Here is a 23,078-nt window from a genome sequence, read left to right as displayed (position 1 = left end):
AGTTTCCTCGTCAATCCAAATGAGTGCATTGGACAAGATGTCCTCTAAGGTTTCTCCCAACCTCATCTGTGATCTTATGACTCTCCAGCCCCAACATTCCTCGATAGAGCTTTCAGAAATCGGGGCCCAGGCATGGCAGAGACATCACTGCCATCATTCTCATGAGCGTTTCTCTGATTCTTGTCTTCATGAGCAGATGATCCTTCCCCAGACACTTTTTAGAGTGATGGGGGGAAGGGAAGAAAACAAACATTTATTAAGCACCTACTTGTGCTAAGTGCTTTATAAGAATTATCTCATTTGGTCCTCATAAAAAACCCTGGGAGGTAGGTAGATGAAGAAACTGAAGCAGAGGTTAAGTGACTTGGCCAGGGTAACAGAGCTAGTGTCCGAGACCATATTAGAACTCAGGACTTCCTGACTCCAGGCCCAGAGCTCTAGCCACCGAGCCACCTAGAGCCAACCTAGAGATTGTCCTTTCTGAGAATCAGCAAACTGAGCCAATAGGACCAATGAAGATTCATTTGTGTTTTGGTCTGAACCTATGATAACATTGGCATAGAGAACTCCCACAGTGGAAATTCCCTAATTAGAAGGGATGCAGCCAGGCAAGGGCCCTAACTTGGAGTTGTCTGGGGTCCTCTGAGAGGTTTGCTTACAGTCACCCAGGTAGGATTTGAAACTGGGTCTTCCTTACTCCAAGGCTACCCCTCTACCCATTATGCAAGGCTGCCTCACACTTATCTACCACGTCCAAACCACTCAAAAGGAGTGTCTTAAGATTTGGGAACAACCCCTATTGAACTTTACAATCTGAAAAGGCTCTTCTGACTCAGGAATGCACTAGGAGGGCTGGAGAATTCATTCAGTTAGTATATTTTTCACAAAAGGAATTGATGGAGGGGATATGAGTGGGTTTTAATGTTGACATGGATTTAGTTTCAGCAGAATGAGGGTTAAATACCCCCCACCCCCACACCACTCTGCCATTGCATTTGAGGAATCTCTTTAGGAGAGAGACAGGCTTATAATACATTAAATCATATTATGGTTCTCAGTACTTTTGGCTTATTCTCTTTAATATCACATTAAATTGTAGTCCTTGGCAGTTTTGTCTTCTTCACCTTATTCACTATTAAATTACATTATATTATAGCCCTTAGCATTTATACCTTACTTATTTATGCTGACTAGACTATAAGCTCAGTGAGGGCAGGAACCATATCATATTTCATAGTTCTCTGTATTTATTCTTTATTTACCTACTAGACTGTAAGCCCTGTGAAGGCAGGAACTCTTATCTTTGTATCTCCCTAGGTCTTAGCACAGTGTTCTATACACAGCAGGTGTTTAATAAGCACTTACATTGTCTTGGATCATCTCTGCGGACACAGGCCCCAGCCAGGCCTATGTCAAAATGTGAAACTATCATTAGGGATTCGATAAAACAGACCCAAGAGAAGAATGACTTATGGCAGTCAAGTTCAAGAAAGCATAAGTGTCCTACATGTTCTCTATCAGACTGAGATCTTTTGGTGGACACCAGCTAGTTCTTGAACTTGGTCTCTTTAGGGCTGGGTATGAAGGGGCCAGAAACCGGGCAGTGCCAGCGTTGTTTGGCCAAGTTTTCATTATATCTGTTTCCTCTTTGGACGTTGCTGACTGGGGAGAAGGAGAGCACGTTACATGTTGTCCCTGATGCCCCAACCATGCTTCACTGCTCTTTTCCAGTCATGCCATCACCACTCCCACATCCTTCCCATTTCTTGTTCTGGGAATGAGAAGACCTAGGCTACCATTGCTTTTGGAAACTGGATATTAATTGTCCCCACTGCGGGCATTGCTTCTCCCTTTTAGAATATAAGTTCCTTGATGGCAGGGACTGTCTCTCCTTTTCATTCCCAGTACTTAGCATAGTGCCTGGCACATATTAAGTACCTTATAAATGTTTTTTTCACTCATCTGTTCATTCATTTATTCATCCATTCGTTCACCTCATGGCTGTACAGGAGGCCTTCTACAGGCAAAGGATTATCCATCAAAGGAATGTAGTTTTAACATTTTAGAACACATTTGCCTGTGTCTAGATTAGAAAATGAAGTGACGATTCATGCCTTGGTCACTTCCTGACTTGATTACAGACATTTAATGGACTCTCCAATAGCATAGATTACAACTCATGGAGAATACCTTTCTTGCAAATGCTCCAGGCTTCCAATACATTTGATTCAGTACCCATCTATCACTGCCTTCTTTGTATATTCAATCCCAAAGCATCCCACTTTCTCTGCCTCTAAATTTCTGAAAATAAACCCATCCATTTGGGTTTTATCTGCTGCTTGTGGATTTTAGTTTTGGAAAGAAGAACTGATGATAGGGACACTCTTCTCTCAGCATGAGAACAAGACCAAAAGACCACAGCTTCTTATGGGATCATAAGCACAATTGGAGAGGCAGCTGGAATGGCTGAATCTTTTTCATGTTTAAAAATCAAAATCTGTGACGATCAAGCAGTCAATGAAAAAAACAAGAAGTCAAGAGTAGCTGTTGTGGGTACTAGCTTTTCAAAATCTGGTGATATAAGGAAGTCTAACTCCTGTCCTCATTTTTCCTATTATAATCTTTACTTCTTATACTCTTTCCTGAGTCTCCCTTTGCCTTCTTACTTTAATATTCAACATTTAAAAACAGCACTGAAACATTTCACCTTATATTCATGTCCTTGTCTATTATTATTCACATAAAAATAAACATTTGGTTTCTTAGCCTTTAGTATCTAAAAGTATTCAACTTTTAAATTTTTGGTTAGTTTGCAAATGGAACATCCTGCTCACTTTTGGGTTCTTTTGAAGCAATGATTCAAATTTTCTCCTTTCCTTGGAGGTCCATTTTCTTTGGTGCTAAGGTCCAACTTTGCAAGATACATTATTTTGAGATGTCAATCAATATCCTTTGCTTTTTGGAATGTCATATTCTATTTTCCTTTGATGGTCTTACAACCTATTAGAGTAGTATAGTGCTATTCTTTTTCTCTTTAGGGTCTGAAGTCCACCCCCAACCTACACCCCCAGCTTACTGTTTGTAAGATTTTTTCCCCTTGATATTGTAGTTGTGCAATTTCATTACAATGTTTCTTGAAGATTTAAACCTGAGGTTTCTTTGTTTCATGTTCTGTGGATGTCTCAATCTGAACTTTGCTACTAGTTTCCATTATTTACCGGGAAACTTAATTCCTTGAGGCATGGTATTACTTTTTTTTTTTTGTATTTTTTTTCCTGGAAGACCTATCATCCTTACGTATTTCCTCACATCCTATCTTGAAATTGAATATCACTTTGTTGTGCTCTCATGTTCTTCCAACCTTGTTTTTCATTTTTGTTCAGTTATTTTTCCACCTCTGAAGTTTTGCATTCTAATTCTGTCATATTCTTTCCTAGAAAATCTATTGGTATCAGCTTTATTTGAAGGAATAGATCAGCAATCAACAGAATTTAAAATGCAAGCAATTTTAAGAGAGAATAATACTGGTATACACAGGTCTTACTACCACTCTTGGTGTATCTCTTGAGTGTATAAGTTTTGAGGCATGGAAGCAAGAGGAAAGAACAGTAAAAGGAAGAAATCACTCATGGATGTTTGCCAGTCACTCTTGTTGTCTTCATCAGCATTGTTGTACTCCTGCAGTTGAAGAGGCTCCTCTAATGGGCTGCATTAATGACTCAGGACTCACTACTTCCAAGAAGCTTTTCTTGCCCAGTCATGCTCTACAATGATTACTCTGCATCTCTCAGAAGTTACGGACTATTTGTATTTTGTGATCTTCATTTAATTTTTTAAATTTGTAATCGTTAGATGACTCACATTTTCTAGCTGTTTCTCATCTCTCTGGTTAGTCTGTAATAGAGCTGACTACAGGGGGCTAACTTATCAACTTTGTTTATCTCATACAATAGGCATGAAGAAAACCCTTGAGAAATATTTACTGAAGAATTAATCTTCCCTATTATCAGAAAAATACATGAGGTCAAGCCCTGTACACATTGCCCCAATGAATTCATTTAGGAAGTTTTATGCAAACCCACAGCAATTTTAGCTATAGGGCTTCACCCATACATTTGCAAAACTCAGCTGTAAATCCTGTATTCTAAGGAAGGCTGGAGATATGTTAAGAAGTAACATGGTATAGTATGAAGAAAGAACAGTGGACTTGCAATCAGGAGAGACTGGGTTTATATCCCATTTTTGACAGTTGCTGGCTTTGTGACGATGGGCAAATCATTTAACCTCTTTAAAGCCTAAGTTAGGGCAGCTAAGTGGCACAGTGGATAGCGTGCCCAGCCTGGAGTCAGGAACAATCATCTTCCTGAGTTCAAATCCAGCTTCAGATACTAGCTGTAACCCTGGACAAGTCACTTAATCCTGTCTGCCTCAGTTTCCTCATCTGTAAAATGAGCTGGAGAAGGAAATGGCAAATCACTCCAGTATTTTTTTTCTTTGCCAAGAAAACCCCAAATGAGGTCATAAAGTCAACTCAAGACACGATCATAATAACACAATGCCTGAGTTTTCTCACCTATAAAATGAAGATAACATGTGCTTGAAATCTATGATTCTACATCCACCTAAGTCTTCACTTCTCCAGGCTAAACATTCCAGTTTCTTCAACTGATCCTCATATGACATTATTTCAAGTTCTTTCACAGTTCTAACAGCCATCCTCTAGTCACTCTCCATCTTATCCCATCCATGTCTTTCCTATACTGATGTGGTCTGACTAGGGCTGAGACTATCCCCAACCTTTTGCCTATATTAAGGCAGCTTTAGGTACTATAAGCTTTTTCTGGCTGCCACATTATACTGTGTTCTGGTTATCTACTTAGATGCCCAGCTTTTTCTTGGATAAAATATCCTCTAGTCATACTTACCCAAATTTTTTTTTACTTGGAAAGTTGATTTTTAAAGCTAGGTGTAAAATTTAAAGTCATCTCATTTAAATCACATTACCTTCAATTCAGCTTGAAATGCTAGCTTATCAAGATGTTGAATTCTGAATCTGTCAGTGAGAGTATTATCTATATTTCCTCCTAGCTTTGTGTCATTTGAAAATTGATAACTATGCCATGTATGCCTTTACACAAGTCATTGATAAAAGGTTAATAGCACAAGCACAGATCATTTAACCATTCCAATGAGGCCTCCTTTCAAGTTAACATTGAGCCATTAAGATTACTCTTTGGCCCTTCATCCAGTTCCCCATCTATCAAACTGTACTAATGTCTAGTTCTCATCTTTTCAGCTTATTCACAAATATAAAATGAGAGATTTTGACAAATGCCTTGTTAAAAATCTAGATAAACTACACAGATTCCTCTGATCTACCAGCTTAGTATGTGTGTCAAAAAAGGAAATGAAGTCAGTCTGGCACAATCTGCTCTTGATGAAGTCAAGCACGCGCTTTCTGATCAGTGTCTCCTTTTTAAGATGTTCACTAAGCACCCTTTAACTAACGTGTTCTAAAACGTTGCTAGGAATAGCTGTCAAGCTCACCGGCCTATCGTATAAGGGATCCTATGTTATTCCCCAACTTGATTGCCTGGAGTGGGAAGCAGTGGGTGTAGGCAAAGTGTTTCAGTTTGCTCCCTTTTCTTCTTCAAGGATAAGAAATGGTTTTAGAAAATCCTGACCAGCTAAACTCCTTGGTTCCCCCGTTAACTCACAGGAGGCCACTGAGACTGGGGATGATTCTTTTGTACCTGTGGCAATCAATGAAACCACATTGGCAGACAGGAAAGGAAGGACTAGCCCTGGCACTTAAGGGTATTAGAAAAAATAAAAATACTTTATTAGAAATGAAATGTTTAATATGGACTTTTGGGACATCACGAAGTCTGAAGCTTCACGTTTAGCTTATCGAAACCACAAATGATTCTACGCAACTAGTTTGAATCAACTGAAGTGTGGGGAGCTCATTCTTGGAACCCATGACCAAAAAATTGGGTTAAGACTGATGCATACATACCCTTTGACTTAGTGATCCCACAAGTAGGTCCGTACCCCAAAGAAAGCAGAGAAAAAGGGAAAAGGACCTATGTGTACAGAAACATTTACAGCTCCTCTTTCTGTAGTGGCTGGCAAAGAACTGGAAGTCAAGTTGCTATTCATCAGTTGGGGAATGGCTGAGTAAGTTGCCATTGTGCTGTAAGACATGGGGGGGGGGGTGGTTGCAGAAAAAAGCCAAACAAAACAAAACACGGCAAGACCTGTATAAACTGGAGCAAGGGGACATGAGAAGAATCAGGAGATCGTTGTACACAATAACAGCAATATTGTAGAGATAGTCAACTGTGAAAGACCCAAGGCTTTGGTTAACATTTGATTAATACACTGATCAGACAGATATGAAACACTCACAATGAAAACATCCTGTCCACCTCCAGAGTGAGAACGGATGAACTTGGAGTATAAATTGAAACATAATTTTCTCATTTTCTTTATTCTTCTTACTTTAAAAAACATGTGGTTAATTGGTTGGGAGTGGAGCCAAACAGAGAAAAGGCAGGAGGTAGCTTGAGCTCTCCCCAATTTTCCTCAGAACAACTTTAAATCGAGCCTTGAAATGAATTCTAGAGTGACAGAAGCTACAAAAAGACGAGGTGAAACAATTTTCCAGCCCAAGATAACTTGGAAGGACCGCAGGAAAAGGTCTGTCTCACTTGGGCAAAAGGGGAGCCCGGCGCAGCACAGGAAGTGTTCAGGCAAGCCAGCCAGAGGCCCTTAGATCCAGCACAGATAAGCACCTTTGGCCCCTGGGTCCTGGCTCAGCAGGCCAGCTGTGAGGCCACCAGCCCTGGCACAACAGGCTGCTGGCCAGGACTACTACCCCTGGTACAACAGGTGAGCTGCTGGTCCTGGCACAGCAAGCCAGTGACCAGGCCCCTGACTCCCCGGCTCAAGAAGCTTTGAACAGCACTCCCGTGCTCCAGAAGCAGAGCTCAACTTTAAAAGTCATAATAGGCTGGAAAATGAGCAAATAAAAAAAAAGAAGTCCTAACCATAGAAAGCTACTATGGGGACAGGGAAGATCAATAGATGTGGCTAATATAGAAATGTTTTGCATGATTTTGCATCTATCATGTCATACTGTTTGCATTCTTAGTGGGTGGGATAGAATTTGGAACTTAAAACCTAAAGAGAAAAAAAAGTTAAATTTTTTTAAAAAGTAAAAAAAAAGATCAATACACATTTTCTAATGATTTCTGAATTTGTCATTTTCATTTTCTATTCCTCATAAGTGATCAATTGATCATTATCTTCCCTAGCCCTCATGATAGAAAAAATTTCCATCTATGGAATAAATACTTAAGCGTACCTACATGAATATATTTGTTTTAAAAGTTTAATAGGGCAGATTTAAAAAACTTGCTTACACCAATAAAGAAGTTTCTGAAACACACGGCAAGATCCACATCATCATCTGGCAAAAGCATCCAAACTGGGAAACCAACAGAACTGAGGTTATCCAGATGAACACAAAGTCACATCGACGTAAGTAACATTGGCTATGTTTCTTTTCATAAATACATTTAACCAAAAATAAAGGCATAAAATGAACAGTTTAGCAGTCTATCAATCCAATGGAATATTTTGGATAGAAATAATTAAGTCCCAATAAAGGGGAATTAAAAATGAATTTCAATTTTGCTTTATGTCCCTTTTGGAACAATATGCTACCATGTCTGCATAAAAATAAGGGTATAAACACATTCTATCCGGATTACTCTGAAGTCATCCACAATAATACTTACAATATTATTAAGTATAAACTTAGACACTGGGCAGGGTTGGGGGAAAGGTAGGAGGGGCACGAGATGTTTTCTAAATTAGACGATAAAACTGGGTAAGAGTGTTTATAACTGGATTTTGTTTTCACCCATAATCACACACCTGCTGTAGGTGTGAGAGTCAGTAACAGAGGTAGATCAGTTGGGAACGAGGGGGGAAGCAGTGTACACAGACCAGGGACAAAGAACTATGTAAGCTCATACTTGTTTGTAATGATAGACCAGGAGACCGGATAAATCTACATTTTTTGCCCTTTGGTTATAATGAAATTTGAACAGGTCCACACAGAGGGACCAAGCAGAAAAATAACCCTTCCCCCACCTCCACCCCCACTGCTTCTAGCTAACATTTCCCTACATCCATGTTTGCAAACATCAGGAAAAACACCTTGCAAAAGATCAGCCGAACACAGGCTCCAATGGGGGTCCCCAGTAAGGTGGTACTTTAGGGAGATGCTAGTACAAACCAGCCTTCCCATTCATCCTTGGGATCAGTCCGTAAGGTCTGAAGTTAATAACCTGAAAAGCCATCAAAAAGGAGATGCCATAAGAAGCCCAGCAGTAGTAGCAATATAGATTTAGCCTGGACAAAGTCATCAAGAACCCCCAGGAGTGACTCGTCTGTGCTACTATGGAATCAAACCAAGGCACCAGAGTCATCACCACTGTTTCTGCCTCAGGACTTTTCCCATCTGAACCAAAAATGCCATCATTTTACATTAAGCCAAGGAAGAGAAGATACAGACAGAAAGCTGCATGGGAAACTTAGAAGAAGATGACCGAAATGAGAATCAGAAGCCTTGCCAATCACCGTGATCTTATTTCTATGTCTTGCCCCCTTATTAAAGCTCAGTGCTGCAAATCTGTAAGAGAAACACACACAGGGCCAATGCTGGGTTTGTGTCTGGATGTCCATTTTGGGACAAGTCCATTCACTTGATGTCGGTGACCATAAACAACGCTCCGTGTTTGCAATTCTCCGGCCAGGCTGCCCTCTGTGACTTTTAACTTCTTAGAGACATGTTACTAAAGGCTGCCGCATCTGCTGCTGATTCCTCAAATGTAATAGGCTATGAGAGCGTAAAAGGCAAGCAGCTCGGGCTTTTGTGTAACAGTACAAATAGAGAGTGTTGGTCTCAGGTGTGGAATGTGGCTCTGGGCAGTCCTTCATTGCCGCTGTTCTCAGGATGGGGAGACTTCTGCCCTCCTGACATCTGCCCCTCTTACCTGCCTAAGGAAGATTTGCAGGTACCATGTGAACAAACAGGGAAGGAGTGAAGTGGGGGAAAGGGGAATAATAATGATGAAAATAGAAGTCTCCCCTGCCCCCTCCCCCAAACTTTATTTATAACTCAAACATCAGCACCTTTGAAACAGCCTATGATGCACTTAAGACAGAAAAGTGCCACCATCTCATACAATGGAATTGAAAGAATTATCTTCAGGACACTCTTAATTTGAAGGAATGTCTAGAAAACTATGTCAATGAATGCAAATATTTTCTGCTTTTCTAGCATCCATCCATCTAATCTCTGGCCCCATGCTGAGCACACACAAACAGAGAAGAAAGAGGCATGTCACAGTTTTAGAATAAAGGAGACACACACACACACACACACACACACACACACACACACAGTCAAAGTATTCAAGGGAAAACTTTGGAAATGACCTCCCTAAAGTTTGTCGGCAGAAGGGTATTTTCTTGGTCTTTGGACCTTCTTTGCATTAGGCTTGTGTCTGCCACAGCACTGTAGTTACACAGAAAACGGTGAAAGGGAATCCAAGGTTTGCTTCTTAACTGGGATGACTATTCACTGAGTTAGAAAAATAAACAGCTCCGAAATACTGTACAACCTGTGCTGGTCACCACAAGGTAGGTTCTGGAAACAATGCTCTGGCCAAATGCGTTTTAAGGCACTTAAATAGATCTATCTTTTTTTATATAAAAAAATAAAATATGCATCGAAGCAACATCCACAAATACAGGTCTTCTGAACGGCGTGATTGTACAGTATTGTACATATATACACATTTGTGACTCAAGGGTCCCCACTAGTGTTATACTGTTGGCAGGTCTTCCAAACGGTGTAATTGTACAGTGTTGTACATATATACACATCTGTGCCTCGAGGGGCCCCCATAGTGTTACACTATTGGCCTCGTCAGCTTCACGCCCTACAAGAAAAGCAGAAACAAGGAGTGAATCCAGCAGCACATGTGGGTGTCAGGGTGGGAGAAAGCTCTGCAACAGGATCAGAGAGGACAAACAGGAATGAAGCTTCGAGGCCCTCTCGTTCTAACGATGAGGACAAAGGCAATGAGGAGCTGAGCTGGAATGCGAGTCCGGGTCTCCTGACTCTGGATGCAGTGCTTTTTTCCATACAACAAGCATCGAGAGTCTTGAGTTGGATCGTTGGCTCCCCACACAGGCTGTGTGACCAGGGACACAAGTCGCCTTGCCTTTCTCAGACTGCTTCTTCCTCTGTAAAATGAGGATAATGATCCCTGCACAGGGAAGCTGGGAGGAAGGCATTCTGTGAATCTTAAAATGTCATACAAATGTGAGCTATTATTATTGGTGGGGAGTAGGGGAATGAACAATCCCAAACACTGACTGACCTCCTGAATGACCTCCTCCTAGCGCAGCTTCTCTTGGGGCAGCTAGGTGGCATAGTGGGTAGAGCTCTGGGTCTAGAGCTGGGAAGATCTGAGTTCAAATCTGACCTCAGACACCTGCTAGCTGTGTGACCCTGGGCAAGTCACTTAACCTCTCTCTGGCACAGCTGTAAAATGGGGATAATAATAGCCCCCACCCACCAGAGCTATTGGGAAGATCACATTGAATAATCATTTTAATGTACTTAGCACAGTGCCTGGCACACAGTAGGCACTTCATACCCTTTTTTTTTGATTGGGTAATGGAAGAACTCCCCTCCTACTCTCCACCACGGTCTATATAATCTGTAAATGAGATAAGCCACTGAAAGTTAATTAAGAGCTGCTCTGATCTTGGGGGCCTAAAAATGATGTTGGGATGCACGTATCAATTTGGCTCAGATGGGAGGCGGGTAACTGGTGTTGGATAGAGCGCTGGACCTGGGAGTCAGGAAGACCTGAGTTCAAATTATTCTGTCTCAGACACTTACTAGTTGTGTGGCCCTGGGAGAATCGCTTAACCTCTCTGTGCCTCAATTTCCTCATCTGTAAAAAGAGGTTAGTCTCAATGGATTCTAAGGTCCCTACCAGCTGGTGGTGTTCATTCGCAGTGAGTCAGAGTGAATCTATGATCCTAAGAATTATACCCTAAAGGAGAATGAAGGCTCCATCTGAAAGATGCTCTCGTGTTTTAAAATCTCAGGTGAAAAAAACACAATTAAGAGATAATTTATTTACATTTCTTTAATGCTTATAATGCCTTTTTTTTTTAAAAAAAAATGAAGTGATCTCCTTAAAAGAAGCTGTGAGGTAGATACTATCATCCCCATTTTGCTGGTAGGGTGACTGAGGCTCAGAAAAAGTGACTTACTTGACCAGGGTCACAGAGACCCAGTAAATGTCTTAGACTCGGACCCACGTCTTCCCTGCCTCCTACAATACGATGCCTCTCCAACTCACTGTGAATCACTACCACCACCATAGCACTGGTATAGTTCTTTCTTTCTATATTAAAAGTATTTTTTCTAAAGAAAAAAAGAAGCAGCATCTTTTCAAATATTTTAAAGTATGAAGGGGTTAAACAAACTCCACCCCCACACTCTCTAGAAGCTTTCCAGCAGTTGGCCTTGGGTGGGAAGAGGCTCGCCCTTGCAGGCAGTCTCCTCCTCTTGAGATGCAGCCCCCCTGCCCCAGTGACAGTCTGCTAAACGTCCATTCTCTTCATTTTCAGTACAATCGGCTGACAACGATGACATGGAACTCTTGGGTCAGAGTAACTTAAAATGCCATCACGATCAGAAAAATGCCTTTAAAAGGTGTTCTTTGCTCACCTGGGCAGCTGCTTTTTCCATAACCTCTGGGTGATAGCCGACAAGAGGCCTAAATCTAAAGCAGTCTGCTGTCATCTGGTCTGTGAAGTCCTAATCACAGAGACAGCATCTGTGCTGGCCTGTCTACTGTAGGCAAAGCTGGCCAAGCCCCTGGGGAATTGTTGGTTTGTTTTGGTATTATACGTGAAATCAGAGCAAACCAATACATATTTACCCTGAAACCAACAGCTGGCCTGTTTCTCTTGGCTTGAGAGTTTACAAGCAAGACACTCAAAGCAGCTGATTTTGGGTTTTCAAGTAAGAAGGCCCCATAAGCAGGCACTGGATGAGCTGGGCTCAGAACCCAAGTCCTCTGACTGTAAATCAACTTTCAGTAGGGGCGATACTGAGATTATTTTTTTTTAATTTATCTTTATAATAAAACTCCATGGTAATTTAAAAATCTGGAACTTGAACTAACTCATTCTGTTCAAATTCAAATAGTGTCGGCACACCTACATCGCTTAACATAATGCTGTGTATATGGATACTAATGATACACGTATGACAGCCTAAGCTTAAGGAACAGTATTTCAACCAGATTTTTACAGATGCTTCTTTGCTTCCCCTGATAGAATGAAAGTAGCTGGGGGCAGAAACTATTTCCTCTTTTGTACCCTCAGCCCCTAGCGCAATGCACGCGTGGCCCATACTAGGAATGGAATAAATGTTTGCTGGTTGACTGAATTCTACGGAATTCTTACCTTCTGTCTTGACACCATCCAAGACTTGATCGTTGGCACTAACAGACTGCCCAGCAGGATCTGCGCTGGGTGGTAGATAAGCAAGGGCACAGATATTAAAGAGAGGTGTTCATGGCCGGCAAACACGATCTTTAGCATTGGAATTCCTAAAGACAGGGCAGGAAAGACCATAGACACAGGCTCAGGTTGAGTGCCAAGACCATCTTTGATACCATCACTCAAAAGAGAACTGCATTTCAGAAAAAATATCAAGCTTCCACAACTCCCCCTCCAAGACCCCAAAGCCTTTATGATTTGCGATGCTGGGGTCCTCCTACCCCTGACATGGCTCATGGTGGGATCTAAAGTCTCCCTCAGTTTCCTTTCACTATTTGGACAATTGCAATAGCTTTCTGGATGGTGTCCCCACCTCCTCCTCTCCCTATTCCAGTCTATCTTCCACTCAGTTCTCAAAGTGATCTTCCCATAGCTCAGGTCTAACCTCGTCACTCCCCAATCAATAAAATCCAGTGGCTCCCTATTGCCTCCAGGATCAAATGTAAAATTCTTTGTTTAGCTTTTCAAGCCTTTCCTAACCTGGCCCCTTCCTACCTTTCCAGTCTTCCTATGTTATACTCACCTCCCTGTACTCTCCAATCCAGTGGCACTGGCCTCCTTGCCATTCCTCAAATGAGAAATTGCTTAGGGCCCACCTCTGGCCATTTTCAATGGCTGTCCCAAATGCTAGGAATTCCTTCCCTCCTCCTGGCTTCTCCAGGCTTCAGCTCAAAGGCAGCCTTCTACAAGAAGGCTTTCCTGGTCCCCCTTCACGCTAGTGCCTTCCCTCTGTGATCCTCTCCACTTGGTGCTATGTCTCGTCTGTACAGAGTTGTCTGCACTGTTGTCTCTCCTATGAGGCTGTGAACTCCTAGAGCCTGTTTTTGCCCTGCTTCCAGTGCCTGGCTGTTGACTAACTATTATCTGGGAAAAAAAAAAAGACTTGAAGCCTCAGATTGATATCCAATGCTTTAAGCCAGAGGCTCTTATCTCTTTTTAGTATCATGGACCCTTCCAGGTAGCTGGTGAAGCCTATGGACTCCTCCTTCACAAAGTTTTAAAATGCATAAAACAAAATGCATAGGATTGCAAAGGAAACCAATTATACTGAAAGACTGATCTATATGTGTGTGTATGAGCAAGTTCACATGCCCCACATGAAGAAGCCCTGCTTTATGCAGACAGAAAGCCTGATCACAAACTGGTATTCAGTTCAATGTTGAGGCAGATGGTGAGGTGCTATAGGTATGAGAGAAAACAGTATTGGACTCTGGTAGGCCTTGGATGTGCTCCCTATCTAGAACATGAGCTGTTAATGCCTCTGAACCTCGGAATAAGAGCAACATCTGCTGAGGTCCCTGCCAGGGCAGCTGGGCGAGGTGCCACTAAAAGTGAGAAAAGCCATCAGACTGTTTGCAGAAGGAGAATCCAGCTCATTTCTATTAAGCTCAACATTAAAGAGATTTAGAAAATGTGTAACACAATGCCACTTTTCTCACAAAATTTCATTTTGGAAATATATAGTTATTTTTCATAAACATATGTTATTTATTTATGATATAATATATAAAGGGTTTATTATGGCTATTTTAAATGAATTGATAAATGAAAATATATCAGTTTTAATTTCTAATACAGTAAATATTGATAGACATAGCAATAACTTTTAAGCTTGTAAAGAGGTCCTCAGTAATTTTTAAGAATATAAAGGGGTGCTGAGACCAGAAAGTTTGAGAACTAATGATCAAAGGCATAAACCCCCCAGATCACAAGAAGCCAGGGCCCTCAGACCTGAGGGATGTCCCACTGCTTTGCCAGTCAACATACTCTTCTGACCAGACACATTTCTATAGAGAGACAAAGAGGGCTGCATTTAACTGAACTAGTGTAAATTGCCCTAAGCTTCCTTTTTGCTAAATGGTAGACAGTCTACGAGTGTCTCATTTCATTCCAACCCCAAACCGGAACTGCTGGATCATCCTCAGTCAGGACTTTCCCAGAACAGCCTCAGTTTTGTCATCTATGAATCACAAGTAGTCGTGATGGCCAAGTGGGACATGGCATTTTGAGAATTCTGAAGCCCTCTACAGAAACACCAGCTATGATCATTCTAGCAAGAAGAGTTGGAATGCAGATGTGTGCAGTGATTGGCTGGATGTATAGGCAAAGAGAGCCAGGAGTCTTCATGGGAACCCTGTGGGGTCCCTAGCACAGACTGGTGTGTGTGTGTGTGTGTGTGTGTCTGTGTACTTCTAACACCCTTCTGCACTCTGAGGCTGTAGCTGTCTCTAATGTTACGATAGGATCCAGGCACCAGGGGTCAGGCTAGATTAGCCTCCCCAAGACGCCCACAGGGTTGGCTCAGTGTGAGCCCTGGTGCCTTCCTGGGGAGGGCTCCATGGAGCAAGATTTCCAAGCCCCCACGAGCTAGCATGTTAATGGGAGTGCTGATGGCCCATAAATAACCTTTAAAAATGATTATTGTTATACAACAAGGGAGGCAGCAATGTCTTTTCATTTATTTTTACCTACTAACAAATTTCAAACCTTTATGCAAAAATGTGTTTCACTAAAGCTCTCCTTTTCAGTCTCAGAGATCATCTGTAATAAACTGAAAACACTTAAACATCAGAGACAGGACCCAGCCAGAAAATGGGAAATATGGGGGAGGGGAGGAGGCAGTGATGTTGCTTTTATACCATTCTGTTGTTTAGTCGGTTAGTCGTGTCCAGCTCTTCATGTTTCTTGGCAAAGATACTGGAGTGGTTTGCCATGTCCTCCTCCAGCTCATTTTACAAATAAGTACACTGAGGCAAAAGGCTAAGTGACAGGTCACACATCTGAGGCCAGATTTGAACTCAGGAAGATGAGTCTTGGTGACTTCAGGCCTATCACTCTATCCACTGTGCTACCTAGATGCCCCTTACAATGAAGGGAAGGTAACTTCTGTGGTCTCAGAAAGAGAAGAGCCTACAAGGGAATGGATGAGGCGGTGGGGTGGGGGGTGAGGAGAGGGCAAGATTGAGGAAAAGGAAAGAAAGAAAGGAGCCCTTACTTTGGAGGTGGGAGCGGGGCTCCACTGATGACTGCTCCTATGGGTGAAGGGACTGAATGACCTTACAACACTGGATCTGTTGCTTGAAAAGTCTACTTGAACTCGGAGCGCGCGCGCGCGCGTGTGTCTGCGTGTGTGCGTGTGTGCATGTCTGTGTGTGTGATATCCCTTGGGTGTAACAGGACTTTGGAGGAGTGGGAGAGCATGAACATAGGGAGATTTTCAGGCAAAGGTAGAGAAGGTCAACAAGAGAGGGCATAGCTCAGTGGCAGGGGAGGGACCCTACCATGGGGAAGTATCTTCTTTGACATCTGCAACATCTGGCCTTGTTTTGAGAGTGAGGAACAATGGCAAAAGGGAATCCATGAGGCAAGCCCTAGGAGGCAGCGACCCAAGGCACCTACAGGGCACGGCCTAGAACGTATACTGTGGAAGCTTTGACCATATGCAGAATAAGAGAAAAGAGAGAGAAACCAGATGATTAGATGGGCCATGAATCAGAGAATGAGGGTCTAGGGTAAACCAAAATAGAAGATGACAATTTAGAGAGTAAAAGAAATCTTTTTTGGAAAGGAGTGTAAAAATTAAATTAAAAAAAACCAAATGAATAGGATTAGCTGAAGGGGAAAAGGTAAACTGTTTGAGAGGAAAAAAGAAGTATATAACTAGATAAAAGCAAGGTAGAGGAATTAATAAACAAAACCCTAAAGGGAAATGGGTAACAAGAAGATCAAGGGGACCGAGGGTGAAGGGAAGAGAGCCAGTGGGAACAGGGCCACCTTAAAAAAAGATTAATGTAAATAACTGAAAGAACATAATATTGTGTTTACAGTAGAAAAGTGAAAAATATCATGACTTGGAAAAAAAACAATTTTAGAGACAGAAAATATAAACTTAACTTATAAATTTAAATGTGAATAGATTAAACAATCCAATAAAACAAAAAAGAGTGATCAATTGGATAAGAAAACAAAACCCTACAATCTGTTGCTTATAAGAAACATATTTGAAAAACAAAGACATAGACAAAATAAAACTGAAGGGATGGAAAAAAATTACTACGCATCAAGTGAATTTAAAAAATCAGCAGTTTCGATCATGCTATCAAACAAAGCAAAAACAAACATTCAAAAAATAAAGAGATAAACAAGGAAAAGTACATTATGCTGAAAGGAACCATATGTAGCAAACCAGTATCAGTAATAAACTTATATACTCCAAATGCTTTAGCATCCAAGTTCATAAGGGAAACATTATCTGAGCTATAAGAAGACATAGTAACACAACAGTGACAGGAGACTTCAATATCCTTCTATCAGTTTTGGATAAGTCTAACAGAAAGATAAACAAAAGGGAAACTACAGAACTGAATGAATGTCTGGAGAAACTAGAGTTTAAACATCTATAGTGTTTTCTAAATGAGACAGCAAAAGAACATACACACACACACACATATATATATACATATATATGCATATTTCTCTTTACCATATGGAACTTTTACAAAAATCAACTATATACCAGGGTGCAGAGATATGGCAAACAAATGTAAAAAGGGAAAAACAGTTAATATGTCCTTTACAATCCAAAATGTCATAAAAATGAAAACTGGTTCAGGGACCACAAACATAAGATACAGTCCTAAATGGAGACTTAACAATGAAATCTTAAAAAATGAATTGGTCAAAAAACAAATCACAGAAACAGTAACTATGTAAAAGAAAATGATAATGATTAAACTATATATCTAACTATCACTATGTCTGTCTGTCTATCTATCTATCTATCTATCTATCTATCTATCTATCTATCTATCTCTCTATCCATCTATCTATCTATATTTCTGGGATACAGCTAAAGCAGTCCTCAGGGCAAAAAATGATATCCTTAGAATCATACATTAACAAAAGAGGAAAAGAAGAAATTAAGGATCTGGATATATACTTAAAAAATTAGAAAATCAATAAACAAACCTAAAATAAGAACAAAAAAGGAGATATTAAAAATTAGAGGGAAAATAGATAAGTTGGAAAAAACCCCAGAAATTATATATAAATAAAACTAAAAGTTGGTTCTTTAAAAAAACTCATAAAATTGATAAACCTTTAGCTAATCTGATTAAAAAGAAAAGAAAATCAGATCATTAAATAGCAAATGAGCAAGGTGAAATGACAGCAAAACAAGAAGTAAAAAGAATAATCAGACCATATAATGCAGTTATGCACTAAAAAAGCTGAGAACACAAAAGAAATAGACGAATACCTTCAAAAATATAAAATGTCTAAACTATCAGAAGACCAGATAGAGTTCTTAATAACCTGACCTCAGAAGAGGAAATAGATCTAGCTGTAAAGAAACTACCAAAAGAAAAAAACTCCTAGACTTGATGGATTCAGAAGGAAAATAAACTTGTAAGGAACAGCTGCTACCAATATTTCACAAATGATTCTCAAAAAATGAACTCTACCAGAATCTTTTTCTGAGACAAACACAGTCCTAACACCTTAACTGAGGAAAGATAAACCATAGAAGTGTGTGACTGGGGCAGAGAAGGTATCCGTGAGGTTAATCCAAGGCTGGGGCTGGGAAAGGGAGGAATCTTAATAGTGTAAAGGGGTAAGAAGTCTGAGCGTTGAGGATAAAAGCCCAAGGCATGATTCTCGGGGTGTGGAGGGTACATATGTGTGAAAGACAATCCCTGCCTTTAAGGAGTTTTGGTGCCTGTAGGCTCCATTACACAAATCTCTCCAGAAGCTACTGCTGTACTACCCTTCACATTGGTTAACTGAATAAAAATAGTAAAAGTAATGAAACTTATTAAAAATAAGTTTTTCTTTTTTTAAAGAAAGCTTAAATAAAGGGCTCTTTTCATCTTGCTATCAATGCCATAATATAAATGAAGAAAATTAATTTTAATGCTGCCAGGTACTGATTCTGTGTCACCAGGACTGACAGAATCCAAGAAGACTTTATGAGACGGCATTTGACTTTATGAAAGTGAACACCAGGCCTGCATTTACAATTTTACTGGGACTTTAAGCTGTCATGCTGAAAAATGTTTATGAAACATTAATCAAAAAATGCCTCTTTAATACAAGGCATTGTCTGAAAGATGTTAGAAGACACACATCGTAAATGGATTCTTTTTCTGACTAAAGTAATTTCTACCCAGAGCATTTCCCCATTGCTATCCAAGTACACAGTGCGTAGAGATAAAGAGCACTTTGCCGGCGCGTTATTACCTGATCCAAACACTGGGGAAATCACTAATGTACAGCGTGCCATATTTCCATGTCACACATGACACATTTGTCTAAAATTATCCAACAGGCTTTGACACTGCAGCATATTCCATAAGCAAAGCTTTCAACTGACATGTGCCAAGAAGGATCTTGAAGTGTGAGCTTTCTTCTTCTAACAAGCAAGTAAGAGCCTGCTTTTATCCTATACCCATGATGGAAAGGATAAAACAATAAGTACCAGAACGAGGGTTTTTTTCCTTTCTGTTTTAATATGTTTATTTTATGCTCCCTGAATTCAAAAGCTCCCATCGTAGATGTGTTTCAAGTCTCTGCTTACAACGTGCTAATGGATGGCAAGGTGGTTTAGAGAAGTTGGCATTGTTTCTTTACAGACTTAGCCTGAGCTTTGATTTCCACCTCCAGCGGGTGAACTTAGAGACATAGAGTCGGGAAGACTTGAATACAGACCCGGCCTCAGATGCTTCCTAGCCATGTGACCCTGAGCAGAGAATTAACTTCTTTTTGCTTCAGTGTCCTCATCTGTAAAATGGAGATGACTGGACTTATGGCTTCTAAGGTCCTTATTAGCTATAAGTATATGAGTCTACGATCCTTCTTGGTCCCCTGATATGTATGCAGGGCTGTGTTAGGGGTGCACAGCCACCTAATGCCCCACAGTTTCTTTTGCCGTAGTGGGGCCGGCCAGCCATCTGGAGCCTGCTTGGGGCATGAGTGGCTCTCTCAGGCCCCGGGGACTCCAGCTGCTGTAGATGCCACCAGCCTACTTCTAATTCTTCCTTCTTTCCATCAACTTTCTTCCTGCCCTTTTTGGGAGGCTCTGATATAAGAAGAAGGCTTGCCTAGGCACTTGTGGCCCTTTGACCTTCTTCTACTCTCTTGAAATGCTCTGCGTACTCTGGTAGAGCTTCTGCTTGGGAGAAACCTGGTTCCTATCAGCTTAGGTAGGCCGTCTGCCCTCCTTCTTCCCATCCCCATATCCAGTATGTGCACAGGGTATAACCAACTACTCCCTTGTTTTTCTCCTTTGACTCCTCTGGGACTCTGGGTTCTTCTTCCTAATTCCTCATTGGTTACATGACTCACATGCCACTCAGCACCTCTCCGTGGCTCAGTGACATGTAGAGTGCCATGATTCCTACCCAGAAGAACACCGGTATTACAAAGATGGGCCATTTTTTTCCTCCTGAGAGAAGTTCTGGGTCATAAAAGGAATGATATGATTTCCTTAAGGCAATTCAGCTCACTCTCCTCCTCCTTAACGTTCTACTCAACTCGTCCATTTGTAGCTTCTGGTTAGGGTGGGTGTATACACACATACATACATGATACATCTACAGAGAAATGTATATTGATTCATGAGCTCTGTAGACAGTCCATCTAACTGTACACTATAATTCGGACAATGGCCATTCTTCGTAGGCCCAGTTTTTCCTGTGAGATGGCAAGACTCAATTCTTTTTAGCTGTTACAGATCTTGTCCAAGAGGATCTACAGTGATACAGTTCTTGATGCAATCATCACCATATCCTCTGCAAACAGAAGCATCTGGGGGACCTTCCCATCCAGAGGGAGTCTCTCTTCAAATCTGCATGGATATCCTCTATGTTAACGGTGAACATTTACCTCTTGGTTTAATTACTATCATCGACATTTTAGAGATGGGGCTCATACCCATTAAGTGACTCCCCCACAGTCACACAGTAATTGTCCTACCTGGCAGCTAGGTGGCGCAGTGGATAGAGCACTGGACCTGGAGTCCAGAAGACCTGGGTTCAAATATGGCCTGCGTGGCCCTGGGCAAGTCACTTAACCTGGCTGCCTCAGTTCCTCACCTGGAGAATAATAACAGCATCTACACTGCAGGGCTGTTGTGAGGATCAGTGCCTGGTACACAGTAGGGCCTATAAATGCTTATTTCCTTCCTTTCTCTATCTGAACTCACCTCTTCTTGACTCCCATCCAGTACTCTAGTCAAACCATGAGCTCTGGAATTGAAATGCTTTTCTAATGGGCTTCCCTTCCTCTAGACTCTCACTCAATCTATCCCACATAAGATTGCACAGCTAGAATAAACACCATAAAATACACTTTAATCACATCCCTCCCCTGCTCAGGCACTCAAAATGGCTCCCTCTTGTCTGTCCTATCAGATAAAAGCTCCTCCTGTCTATCATAATTTGGCTCCATTCTCTCTAACCTAATAACACCTTCCAACAGCAGACATACCACTTGACAGTTTGCAAAGGGCTTTCACATCTGTTATCTCAATTTCTCTCCAGATTCTACTCCCAACAAGACTCTCCCGACCAGCTTAAATCAAACCAGGCTCCCGTAGACCCGGTCTGCACTGCCCTCACCCTGGCTTGCGCATCTTTGCTCATGCTGAAGCCCTTCTTATGTAAGAAATTGGAGGAGGAGTTTTGTTTCCACAGAACTAAAGGTGTGCTTCCCCGCCCTCCCCCACCCCAGCTTTAGCAGAGACCAGGCCTCAAGGTCAGTCAGGTGAGAGGTCAGAGGCTTGTATGCCTGTGCATACTTTTTGATAAGGCAGTCTGGGGAATTAGAGAAGCCAAACCCACTGGAACCAGTTCAAGCTTATCTAGGGTCTGGTCTTGGTCAAGAATCCAGATGTACTGATTTGCATAATTTGCATATATTAAAGAGGGAAAGTAGGGGAAGTAAAAGAATATAGTTTAATCCTAAACTAAGACAAGGAAAATCTAATCAACTTCACTTTTGCTTCTGTATCCTTATTATCCTATTTATATAAACTGTATAACCTAGGAAAACTATGTAAAAAACAAAGACTGTAAACTAACCATGACTCTAGCAGGAGTGGAGGGAATGGTTACCCCTGCTCCTGCAGCTGTATCAGCCTGAGTGTTCCAGTGAGCACTGCACCCGCTCTCTCGAGGAGCATAATAAAATACCTTCCTCTGCTCACTCTGATCTTGAGTTCTTTGGGAGAGAATGGGCAAATCACATGGATTTTCCTAAGGTCAAGTGAAGGGAAGCAACAGGCAGTGGAAGCTCGCCAGGCTTACTCCCAGATCTTGTCTTGGGGTGTCCTGTGATCCCCACTGCGGCGTTAAGAGGGCTACCACTCTGGATTCCCTTGGGAAACCCTGTGGTCTGCACAGCCTTCTTAAGAGGACATCACTTGGGACTTCCAGCCCTGTCTTGGGAGCCTTGTGATCTTACTGCCATCCTAAGGGGCCATTGCTTGGGTCCTCCTTAGGGTCTGACCCCTAGGAGGCCCTGTGATCCCCACAGATTAAGGGGTGGCTACCACTTGGTCTTCCTTGGGGAGTCTTGTGGTCTGTACAGCCTTCCCTAGGGATTATCACAGGGTTCTTCCTCAGGACTTTGGCCCTGCCTAGGAAGTCCAATGATCCCCAAAGCCACGTGTTTTCACAATTTGGGGAAGTCCAGTGATCCCCAAAACCACGTTTCTCACACTTGGAATGCCCTTCTTCCTCCCTATGCAAATTTGACTCTTCAGGGCCCCATTCAAGTCTCTTTTCCATTCCAAAACGAACTTGCTTTCATCACCACACCAGCCTCTAGACCTCTCCCTTGTTTGACTACTCAAGGTACACTTCCTCTCTGTATTTCCTCTGAATCTAAACTGCACTGTGTTCCCGTTTTTTCTTGTGGTTAGGTCTTGTCTCCCCAACCAGAACGGTAAGCTCTTTAAAAGGAGCACTAGATATCACGCTTCTTTACTATCCCCTGTGGTGCTGGGCTACAGAAGAGGCCCTCAGGGAAAGCAACTGGATGATAAGCCTATGCTGTGGCATGGTGGGGCCAGGTCCTGGACAACTGAGTGGCCTAGGGTTTCTGGCACCTGGGCATGGAAAACCTTCATTGTAGGGCTGTCTTGTCCTGTGAAAGATTATGAGGCTGTTAGACATCACAGAAAGGGGGAAGAAACTCAGCAGGACTGGGCCTGGATTTTAGTCCTTGTTAAGATAATTAGGCTTACTGGATTGGGTTCCTGCATTCAGGAAGCCTTGGGTTAAAATCTTGCCTCTGACATTTACTAGCTGTGTGGCCCTGGGCAAATCACATAACACCTCTGGACCACAGCCTCCCCATCTGCAGGATCCAATGTTTCCCCAAACTCCCTTGTGGCTCTGTCATATTATGAT

The 23,078-nt window shown here is 41.8% G+C and overlaps 1 protein-coding gene across 1 annotated transcript in view; it reads right to left on the bottom strand.

Moving 5' to 3' along the window:
- Positions 1–7,405: 7,405 nt before the first annotated feature.
- Positions 7,406–23,078, bottom strand: part of SLC10A7 (solute carrier family 10 member 7) — a 288,849-nt gene continuing 273,176 nt past the window's right edge. Inside the window, exons 11-12 of the mRNA XM_036765559.1 lie at positions 12,574–12,719; positions 7,406–10,019 (exon numbers count right to left, since the gene is read on the bottom strand). Of these exons, the coding sequence (XP_036621454.1) occupies positions 9,990–10,019; positions 12,574–12,719 (176 nt within the window). The 3' untranslated portion in view covers positions 7,406–9,989. The remainder of the gene's footprint in view (positions 10,020–12,573; positions 12,720–23,078) is intronic.

The sequence above is a fragment of the Trichosurus vulpecula genome, chromosome 6 (assembly GCF_011100635.1).
Source record: "Trichosurus vulpecula isolate mTriVul1 chromosome 6, mTriVul1.pri, whole genome shotgun sequence".
Lineage (NCBI taxonomy): Eukaryota > Metazoa > Chordata > Mammalia > Diprotodontia > Phalangeridae > Trichosurus > Trichosurus vulpecula.
Note: the sequence above shows the minus strand (reverse complement) of the source record. Positions and strands in the feature narration are given on the sequence as shown.